The sequence below is a fragment of the Sapajus apella genome, unplaced genomic scaffold (genome assembly GCF_009761245.1).
Source record: "Sapajus apella isolate SASKATOON/1434 unplaced genomic scaffold, GSC_monkey_1.0 scaffold94, whole genome shotgun sequence".
In the NCBI taxonomy this organism is placed as follows: Eukaryota; Metazoa; Chordata; class Mammalia; order Primates; family Cebidae; genus Sapajus; species Sapajus apella.
Genome location: NW_022437034.1, coordinates 4,818,889 through 4,830,317, shown reverse-complemented (window position 1 = coordinate 4,830,317; position 11,429 = coordinate 4,818,889). Strand labels below are relative to the sequence as shown.

The 11,429-nt window shown below is 40.0% G+C and overlaps 1 protein-coding gene and 1 pseudogene across 16 annotated transcripts in view; one reads left to right on the top strand and one right to left on the bottom strand.

The window, feature by feature from the left end:
• Positions 1-11,429, top strand: part of USP54 (ubiquitin specific peptidase 54) — a 132,371-nt gene that overhangs the window by 56,271 nt on the left and 64,671 nt on the right. For 14 of the 16 annotated variants that reach the window (XM_032256385.1, XM_032256383.1, XM_032256380.1 and 11 more), the window contains exons 2-3: positions 4,020-4,865; positions 9,778-9,870. In XM_032256385.1, the coding sequence (XP_032112276.1) occupies positions 4,719-4,865; positions 9,778-9,870 (240 nt within the window). In that variant the 5' untranslated portion in view covers positions 4,020-4,718. The remainder of the gene's footprint in view (positions 1-4,019; positions 4,866-9,777; positions 9,871-11,429) is intronic. The other 2 variants (XM_032256376.1, XM_032256375.1) reach the window with 1 other exon arrangement.
• Positions 8,185-8,623, bottom strand: LOC116535417 (annotated as a pseudogene).

Here is an 11,429-nt window from a genome sequence, read left to right as displayed (position 1 = left end):
TAATCCCATAATTTTATGTGGTCTCTTCTTGACCGAAACATTGTTATGCAGCTCATGACTGTATATTTAAATTTAGTAACTGCCAGATGTGTTGTTTTGCATTTCCTTTTTTTTTTTTGGAGACAGAATCTTGCTCTGTCACCCAGGCTGAAAGGTTGGAGTGCAGTGGCTCCATCCAGGCTCATTGCAACCTCCCCCTCCTAGGTTCAAGCAATTCTCTTGCCTCCATGCACCCTAGTAGCTGGGATTATAGGTGCCTGCCATCATGCCTGGCTAATTTTTGTATTTTTAGTGGAGACAGGGTTTTTTATCATGTTGGCTAGTCGGGTTTTTTATCATGTTGGCTAGTCTGGTCTTGAGCTCCTGACACAGGAGATCCACACACCTCAGCCTCCCAAAGTGCTGGGATTACAGGCATGAGCCATAGCGGCGACCTGTTCTGCATTCCTATGAGCAATTTAGGAGAGTTCCAGTTGGTGTGATTCGTCATTGGCACATGCTATTGTCAGGTTAAATTTTTTTAAAAATTATTCTAATAGGTGTTTAGTGTGGTTTTAATTTCCATTTCCCTAATTTGAGCATCTTTCCATTTGCCCATTTACCTTTTGTATATCTTGTTTGGTGAAATGTCTGTCAAATCTTTTGCCCATTAAACAAAATTGGGTAGTTTTTCTATTAAGTTTTGAGTATTCCATATATTTTAGGTCTAAGTTATTTATTCATTATGTGACTTGCAAATATTTTCTTCTAATCTTTGGTTACTCTTTTCATTCTCTTAATAGTGTTTTTTTTTTTTTGAGACAGAATTTTACTCTTTTCACCCAGGTTGGAGTGTGGTGGCGTGATCTTGGCTCACTCAATCTCCACCCTCTGGTTTCAAGCAATTCTCCTGCCTCAGCCTCCTGAGTAGCCGGGATTATAGGTGCATGCCACCCCACTTGGATAATTTTTGTATTTTAGTAGAGACAGGGTTTCACCATGTTGGCCAGGCTGGTCTTGAGCTCCTGACCTTGTGATCTGCCCACCTCGGCCTCTCAAAGTGCTGGGATTACAGGTATGAGCCATAGTGCCCGGCCAACAGTGTCTTTCAAAGAGCAGACATTCTTATGATGAAGTCCAATTCTATATTTTTTTCCTTTTATACATCATGCTTTTGTTGTATCTGAGGAATCTTTGGCAGGATGTGATGGCTCACGCCTGTAATCTCAGCACTGTAGGAGGGCAAGGAGGGCGGATTATTTGAGATCAGGAGTTCAAGCCAGCCTGGCCAACATGGTGAAACCCTGCCTGTACTAAAAATACAAAAATTAGCTGGGCATGGTGGTGCACACCTGTAATGCCAGCTACTAGGAGTAAAGAGTTGGGGTGGAGGTGGTGGGGCTGATGCAGGAGAATTACCTGAACTCAGTAGATGGAGACTGCCATGAGCTGAGATTGTGCCACTACACTCCAGCCTGGGCAACAGAGGGAGACTGTCTCAAAAAAAAAAAAAAGCAAGCATCTTTGCCTAACCAAAGGTCACAAAATTTTCTCCTTCCTTCATCTAGATTTTATAGTTTTAGGTTTTTTGTTTAGGACTGTGAGCTATTGAATTATTTTTGTATAAGATGTAAGGTATGGCTCAAGGTTCAGTTTTTTGCATGTGGGTGTCCCAATTGTTCCAGCATCATTTGTTGAAAAGATTGTCATTTCTCAATTAAACTGCCTTGGTACTTTCGTTAAAAATCCGTTATGGCTCACGCCTGTAGTCCCAGCACTTTGGGAGGCTGAGGCAGATGTATCACCTGAGGTCAGAGGTTTGAGACCAGCCTGGCCAACATGGCGAATTCTAAAAATACAAAAATCAGCCGGGCGTGGTGGCACATTCCTGTAATCTCAGCTCCTTGGGAGGCCGAGGCAGGAGAATTGCTTGAACCCAAGAAGCAGAGTTTGCAGTGAGCCAAGATTGCACCATTGCACTCCAACCTGGACGACAGAGTGAGATTCCATCTCAAAAAAGAAGGGAATAGGTAGTGGGAGCCATACCGATAAAACTATAATTCCCCTCCTCACATATCTTCAGTAAATGGCATTGGAGAAGGATTATATTGTTTAATGCTGTATCTACAACTTAAGTGAAATGTTTTTGTCGTTAGTATTTCTCTGGACTACTTGTTACTGCCTCTCTTGTCTGGTCCTTTTTTGTGACACACCTAGAACAGGTCTGAGAACTTACTGCTTGACTCTACATAATACTGCCATTCAGAGCCTGAGAATCTTTTTTCTGCTACTGCGTTTTTTTCCTTTTGCTCCCTGTACGCAGGGGTGTGTGTCATAGGGCAGGCCGAGTTTCAGTAAGCTCCTAATGTGGATATTGGAAACCCCACCTGCCTGCCAAGTCCTTTTGGCTGTGAGCAAAGTGTATGCTTGGTATTTGTCATTCCTTTGCAGCAGTAGAGCTGCAGGAATGCTGCATGGCTTGTTGGAAGTTGCTTGGTGCCCTTGAGTGAAGTGTGTATGAGGGTGTGTGTAGAGAGGTAAGGGTCTTACAGTCTGTGTGGGAGATATGGGATACTTTCTGGTGTCATGTTAATCATCAGGCAGTATGTTAATCATCAGCATACTGCCTCCTTATGACTAGCACTGTAATAGGGGCTTTTGGAACAGAATAATAAAATATATGATTAAGTCATAGTTTAATAGTCAAACATTTCTAGCTCTGCCACTTACCAGCGTTGAATTGGGCAAGTTAATGTCTTTAAGCCTGACTTTACTTTTCTGTAAAATTGAACTATTAATAGCTATCTGATAGGACTGCTGTAAACATTAAATAAAGAACGTAAGTATTGTGTTTAGCACATGCCTGACTCTAGGTACTATTTCATTTCATGTAGTCATATTATGACAGGTACAATATAAAACAGAAAGTAATAAAAACAGAATAATGTGATAGTACAGTGTATAATCAAATACTTTAATTGTGACATGTAGATTATAAATAGTCTGAGAATTTACAGAAGGGAAAGAACTGTCTTATGCAACCATTTAATATTCCTGTACCTCAGTTTTTCCACTGGACATGCTGTAGACAATGCTAGGTGATCTCCCAGAGAATGATTAAGATGTTGAAGCTTTTTTGCGTTTTTAGATGGTGCATATGATGGTGGGAAGGAAGGGAAAAGACTGAGGAACTGTTAGAAACCAAATTTAACACTTAACATTAAAAATTTTTTTCTTATGTAGATGGACATGGCAGCCTTATAGGAAAACTTAAAGCAGGAGATGTGGTGGTTTCCTTCCAGGGAACATACTTGTTTTAGTATTACTCTCTGTTGCCTCACTGGCATTTTAATTAGTTGAAAACTCAAGTTGGTCAATGGATTGCCTCTGATTGTGAGCCCTTGGATATAATCTGGAGATTAAGTGATTTGTAACCCAAATTATCTCTCTGATCCTGTGGCAGAAATCAAACAAACAAACAAACAGGGCAGGAGAAGATTTAGTTCTCTTGGACTGCATGTTAAGGACATGTGGTTTACTCACCATCAGTGTTTCTCTGGATAGAACATCTTTACTCAGAACAGATCTTAGAGACTGCTAACATGGGCTTCCCACCTTTAAGCAGGTTTTCATAACCATATACATGGAAAACACCTTTTAAAGAGTGCTTTATTCACAAGGTCCAAAAGAAACTTTCAGTTCCTAGTTTGTTTGTGCTTACTTGGTGATTTGTTTTGTGTTAGCTTGGAAAGTTTGTATTTGGTTTTTATTTCTATCCAGATCAAGTTTCTTCTGCTTCAAGAAAATTTCAGAGAATTTTCCCCTGAAATTACATAAGGCTGTTCATACCTTTTTTTTCCCACTTCTTTAGTTTGAGTGTCTTTCTTTTTTGTTACTTATTTTTTCTTTTTTTGGCATTGTTTGCCAAGATTTCAAGTTTATAGTGAGAGGTGAGGCAACGTTGATTTTGGCAGAACAGTCCAAAGCCAGTAGAGTCATTAAGTGACGCAAGCTTTTGATTTTTTTTCTTTCTGTTAAAGCTCTCTGACACAGTTGGCTATTCTAGTCCCAGAAGAAAGAAGAGAGACTTGCTGAAGATCTGGATGGGACAATAGAAGTTTAGGGGCGCATTAAAAAGAAGCAGCAAGAGCATCAACAAAAACCTCAGATGATTCAAGCAGGCTTCTTGGCCTTGTGGAACTTTTTGCAGTTGCTCAGAATTTGTTTTTGGTTCAGAGGATGATGGGACAAGGCAATAGAGAACAAGGAGGGTTATGTTGGATTCTTGTTTATCTGTTTGCCTCTCCTTCCAGTTGGAAAATCTTCAGTCCATAAGAAGCATTATCAACAAGCCTGAAGGATACATCTTACCCTGATCCTGGATGCCGTTGGAGTTGAGGATTACATCCACTTTACCAGGACTTTATGGAGGCCATTCAAGAAAAATAGAAGGAAGCAATACTTAAGGCTTTTTCTGTTAACATTAGTCCTATGCCATGTTACATTTTGGACATTGTTTGAAACAAGTGAGGGAGGGCTCTGTCATCTGGATCTAGGAGGATACCTGAGTCCCTTGAACTACACAGATGATATTTGGAAGGTGGTAAACTCAAAATCTTCCAACATAAATTCACTGAATTCTGGATTCCCTTCCTTTTTAGAACTTTAGCAGACAGAAATTACCTGCCAAAAAAGGCACAAAAGCTTCTCCCTTTTTTTCAGGCTCAATGTGAACAATAATGTCTTGGAAGAGAAATTATTTTTCAGGGGGTCGGGGTAGTGTACAAGGGATGTTTGCTCCTAGAAGCTCAACCTCCATAGCCCCCAGCAAAGGCCTCAGCAATGAGCCAGGGCAAAACAGCTGCTTCCTCAACAGTGCCCTGCAGGTAAGGGTAATTTCTTTTTGGTGATCTATGACTTTTAATTGCTGATGCTGTATTTCTGACAACTCTTTTTAAATAAAATTCTTGACAGTCTCTGCTTGAGATTAGTAACCTGAGATCATTTTTACATTTATCTGTGTGATCTTAGGCAAGTCACTTTATCTCTTTGAATCTCAATTGCCTCATTTGTAAAAAGAGGGATTAATAATGATAAGAGAAATAATAATAACTGTAACTACTATTTATATGCCTAAAGGGAGGTAAATGGACCAGGTGATCTTTCTATTTAATCAGCTTTTTTCCTGAGCAATCTCTACTGGTTCCTATTTTTCTTTTCTTTTTTTCGAGACAGTCTTGCTCTGTTGATCAGGCTGGAGTGTAGTGGCACAATCACAGCTTATTGTACCTTGACCTCCAGGGCTCAGGTGATCCTTCTGCCTCTGCCTCCTGAGAAGCTGGGACCACCGGTGATCTTGGCCCACTACAACCTCTGCCTCTTGGGTTCAAGCAGTTCTCGTGCCTTAGCCACCCAAGTAGTTGGAATTACAGGTGTGCACCCCCATGCCTGGCTAATTTTTGTATTTTTAGTAAAGACAAGATTTTTACCATGTTGGCCAGGTTAGTCTCGAACACCTGGCCTCAAACCCCAATGTGCTGGGGTTACAGGTGTGAGCCACCTGGCCTGTTTTCTGTTTTTCCTTTTTAGAGCAAGATATGTTATCAACCTAGTTGCTTTTCTCTAGTATAGAATCAAAATTCTTTCCACAAGTCAAAGACTTTAAGGTATGTTAATCTCATCTCTTAATATTCAGGCTTTTGGCCCACACATTGAATGGAGTTTAGTCTTTGTCCAATTTATCTCCTCCCTTTGAGCTCTCCTGTCTTGGCTCATAACTGGTGTCTAGTCATATACATTTGAACAGAACTAGGGGAAAGTAATTTCCCCTTAATGTGATTATCTCCCCTACATTTTCCCTTTTACTGTTGCTTGCCACCTGAGTGGTCTGAGAATCCCAAAGCTTTCTTTTTTCTTTTTTTTTTTTTTTTTGAGACGGAGTTTTACTCATGTTACCCAGGCTGGAGTGCAATGGCGCGATCTTGGCTCACCGCAACCTCCGCCTCCTGGGTTCAGGCAATTCTCCTGCCTCAGCCTCCTGAGTGGCTGGGATTACAGGCACGCACCACCATGCCCAGCTAATTTTTCGTATTTTTAGTAGAGACGGGGTTTCACCATGTTGACCAGGATGGTCTCGATCTCTTGACCTCGTGATCCACCCGCCTCGGCCTCCCAAAGTGCTGGGATTACAAGCTTGAGCCACCGCGCCCGGCCTTAATCCCAAAGCTTTCTATCTGTCTGTCTGCTCTTCCCAGTCGGGCCCATAGCATGTTAAGTTCATCCCCTTTGGCCTAACTTTCAAGTAATTTCTTTCCCGTCTTTTCTGCTCTTCAGTTTAAAAGTAAATAAAATTTGCCACCCAAGATAATTATACTTGGGTAAAATATTAGCTGGACTCCTCAGATGTTGTGAGAAAATGGGTTGCTATGAGAGAAGACAAGATATTTAGTATAAAGAAAAATGGTCTTGGGCATTAGGAGGAGACCTGGGTTCTAGTTTTAGCCATTCTGTAGACTAGTCTTATGACCTTGTACAGATAATAGTGTCTGAGTTTCCTCATTCATAATACAAGAATGTTGCCAAGCTTATCTAGGTAATAAAAGTTTCATGGTCTTTTTCAGTTTTTATTTATTTATTTTTGAGATTGAGTCTCGCTCTGTCACCCAGGCTGGAGTGCAGTGGCGGGATCTCAGCTCACTGCCACCTCCGCCTCTCGGGTTCAAGGGATTCTCCTGTCTTAGCCTCCTCAGTAGCTGGGATTACAGGCTGTGCATCACCGCGGCTGGGTAATTTTTGTGCTTTAAGTAGAGATGGAGTTTTGCCATGTTGGCTGGGCTGGTCTAGAATTCCTGACCCCAGGTGATCCACCCATCTTGGCCTCCCAAAGTGCTGAGATTATAGGCACTAGCCACTGTGCCCAGCCTCTTTCTCAGTTTTTAAGTTTTTATTTGAAAACAATCCTAAAAAATTCTCTGCTGGCAAGCCTATAGAAAAAAATTTAAGTACTTTCCCTAATTATTACCACAGATTTCATGTAGTTGGTGGGGTTGGTTAGGTTTTTGTCCTGGATGATGCATATTCGTTCCCTTTCTTTCTTTCTCTTTTCTCTCTTTTCTTTTCTTTCCTTCCTTCTTTTCTTCTTTTTTTTGGCAGGGGTCTCACTCTGTCGCCTGGGCTGGAGTAGAGTGGTGCAGTCATAGCTCACTGCAGCCTTAACCTGCTAGGCACAAGCGAGCCTGCCACCTCAGCTTGCCTAGTAGCTAAGACTACAGACATGTGCCACCACACCTGGCTAATTTTTTTTTAAATTGTTTGTAGAGAGGCCGGGCGTGGTGGCTCACGCCTGTAATCCAAGCACTTTGGATGCCAAGGCGGGCGGATCACCTGAGGTCGGGAGTTCAGGACCAGCCTTACTAACATGGTGAAACCCCATCTTTAAAAAAATAAAAAATTTTTTAAAAAATTATTTGTATAGAGAGGTTCTCACTGTAATTGCCTAGGCTGGTCTTGAACTCCTGGGCTCAAATGATCTTCCTCCCTTGGCCTCCCAAAGTGCTAGGATTATAGGCATGAGTCACCACACCTGGCCACATATTAGGTTTTTAAATTACTTTTTATCCCAATAATACTTTCGTGATTTACAAGCAGGCAAAATAAGGCATTAGTATAAATTTGTATGTTTACCCTCTTCTTGGCCATAGTCCCATTTTTATAATTGTTTTTTTCTATATTGTCTGTTTATATTGTCAGTTGAAACAATACAATTTATGATTTTCCATTCTAATTTCCACTGCCATATATAATACATTGCGCACACACACACACATTTCTATATCCATACTTAATGATTGAGGCATTGATGGTTTTAGAGTCCCTATTACAATCATGTTACATGTTGAAAATAATTGTTGCTATGAGCTAATATTCTAACTTTTGGTATCAAAATTGTTTTTGCTACAGATGGGTTGAACCTATAACATTTGTTATAAAAAGGTGTTACTGACTTCGGATCATAGCCAGTTTCAAAGAACTTTTAGTGTGTGTATCTTGAGACATAAGTAAGAAGTAGTTCCAGAAGTATGCTGTGATCTGGGGCTCCAGAAAGTATACTTTTTTATATATTATGACATTAAATGTTTTCCTAGCAAGGGGGAGCTCCCTAAGGCATTATGCTATATATTTCTTTTTTTTTTTTTTTTTTGTTTAATAAAGTTTTATTTTTCCAAATGTACGGTTGGTTGGACCTATTCATGCATCTTTACCAGCAGCTGGAGCTTCTCCACCCTTGGTATTTCTAGTGTAAATTACTTGAGCTATATGCTTTAAAACCAGTTTGATAAGTCCTTTGCTAAGGAACTCCTGAATGGCTACCCTGGCCAGGAAGCCTTGAATCTTCAGTTTCTCAGAGACCACAGCTGGGGTTATAAGTTTATAGTTGGGAACTTCCTTGCAGAGTTTGTCATAGGCAGCTTTGTCAAACAAGACTAAGTTATTGAGCTTGTCCCAAACTTTGCCTTTGGACCACTTCTTCTTTTTGACCTTGCCCCCAGATTTGTTCACTGGGTCTTTGTCTTTCTTGGCTGACTTTCCAGTGTCTTTCTTCTTTTTGTCATACTTGGGCAGCATTGGGAAGCTTAGAGAGCAGCAGCGACCGTGCTAAGTGCAACCGTGCTAAGATGTGAGAGTAAAAAAAAAGCACATCATTTCTTGTCATGTCTTCTTAGGCTCCTCTTAGCTGTGATATTTTCTCATAATGTCCACGTATTTGATGATCTTTGACAGTTTTGAGGAGTACTGATCAGGTTTTTTTTTAATATCCCCCTCCCCTATTGGAATTTGTCTGATGCTTTTCTCATGATTAGACTAGGGTAGTGGGTTTTGGGGAGAAAGACTACAAAAGTGTAGTGCCATTCTCAACACATCACGTCAAGGGTATATACTGTAACATGATTTATCCTCAATATCATATATTTTTTTCATTTCAGCGAAAGTATAGAAATCGTTATTTTTTACCCAATTTACTTAAGGAGGTCACACTTCTTTTAGAAATGTCTAAAAATTGAGAGTTCTAACCAAGACAAAATTCCACACTGCAGTTCCCATTTCTTTTATTTTTATTTTTTTTAATTTTAATTTTTTTATTCTTTGAGACAGAGTCTTACTCTGTTGCCCAGGCTGGAGTGCAATGGTGCAATCTTGGTTCATTGCAACCTCTGCCTCCCAGGTTCAAATGATTCTCCTGCCTCAGCCTCCCTAGTAGCTGGGACTGGAGGTGCCTGCCACCACACCTGGCTAATTTTTATATTTTTAGTAGAGACAGGGTTTTACCATGTTGGCCAGAATGGTCTTGATCTCTTGACCTCGTGATCCGCCTGCCTTGTCCTCCCAAAGTGCTAGAATTACAGGCGTGAGCCACTGTGCCCGGCCTACATTTCTAATATAAGCTTTAAACTCTTCTTGCTTTTCTTATGGACAATTAAAATAAATCCTTATTATTCAGCTTTAACCCGTAAATTTCCTCTTCAGGATCACATTTAATGTATGTCATGTCATATTTTCACTGAATTACTTTCACTTTATGTTCAAATGAATATATTTCCCAGAATATGACCATTTATTTTTCTTGTTAGATACCTCAGCTTTTTTCACATTTGTTTTAATATACTGTACTAGAATGAAGTTTCGCTTAGGAATACAGATATCTTCTGCAGTCATTACCTATGTTTGCATGAGCTCTTCACTTTAAAATTAAATGATGACTTTTTATAGAATAATGAAGTATTTTTCATTTCTCATCAGGTTTTGTGGCACTTGGATATCTTCCGACGTAGCTTTAGGCAGCTTACAACTCACAAGTGCATGGGAGATTCCTGCATCTTTTGTGCTCTCAAGGTAACTACTTCCAATTAGTTTCTTCTCACTACCATTGGGTTGCCAAATGGTCAACATCAAAGTGGTTTGGTTAATCAGGATGGTGCTAAAGAATTTGTTACTGAATTATCTACCTGTGGTTTAGTGTAAAAATGGACATGATTGGTTTGCTTGCTTCAAAGAATTGGTACTCGGCATGGTATACTCTTTTACTGAACCTTTTTTGCTTATACAATTCTATTTGTTGTGATAGGATATTATGCAAGTATACTTTAATTTTTTTTTTTTTGAGACAGAGTCTCATTCCGTCGCCAGGTGCCAGGCTGGAGTGCATTGGCACGATCTTGGCTCATTGCAACCACTGCCTCCCTGGTTCAAGCAATTCTCCTGCCTTAGTCTTCCAAGTAGCTGGTACTACAGGCACACGCCACCACACCTAGCTAATTTTTATATTTTAGTAGAGACGGGGTTTCACTATGTTGGCCAGGATGGTCTTGATCGCTTTACCTCGTGATCTGCCCGCCTAGGCCTCCCAAAGTGCTGGGATTACAGGCGTGAGCCACTGCATCCAGCCAATTTTTATATTTTTAGTAGAGACGGGGTTTTGCCATTTTGACCAGGCTGGTCTCAAACTCCTGACTTCAGGTGATCTACCTACCTCAGCCTCCCAAAGTGGTGGGATTACAGGCGTGAGCCACCGTGCCCAGCCTGCTTCTGCTTTGAGTATTTATTTGAAAGGCTAATTCTAAATTTTCAATTTAAATGAAGCAACTAGGTGTTTTTAGGGAATTAATTTTGTTTGTTAAAGCTAAGTTTAGCAATAAACTCTTCCTATTGATAAACGCCAGTACAACAGATTACAGGTGGCACATACCTGTAATCCCAGCCTTTGGGAGGTCAAGGTGGGAGGATCACTTGAGCCTAAGAGTTAAAAGCTGCAGTGAGTTGTCATTACACCACTGCACTCCAGCCTGGGCAAGAGTGATACCCTGGCTCAAAGAAAAGAAAAAAAAGGAAAGAAAAGAGAAAAATGTCAGTACTAAAATTTTCCTATTCCCTAGTTTCCCATTACTACATTTACTTGATTCTTTTATATTAGCCCTCTACCCCATGTATTGTTTAGCTTCAAGTTTTTCATTTCTGTTTTTTTCTTCCTCACCTGTCTCCAAGTTTTTCATTTCTGAATATAATGAAACCATAGATTTCTTTAGAGCAAAGAAAATGGCCTAAAGTGAGAGATTTGCAACCTGGAGATTTTAGGTATGTTGTTAAAGAGAAAGAACTATGATGTGTAAAGGGGTAATTCCAACATGTAGTTTCCCTGTATTTTCTTGGTCCAGATATATAATGGATTATTTGTATGTGGATGAGTCTGTCTAATTTCTGAGTAAGCTTCTACAGTCATTTTTGTTTTCATAAAGTCTGAATTCTTAGTTTGTTACAGGGTTGCTTGGATGTGATTGTTATATGTGTAATTTTTAATAGTTGCTTTTACATCCTGAAATAGAAATTGTGACTAAAACTTTAGGAGATTTTCCCAGTTATTTATATATATATATATATATATATATATATATATA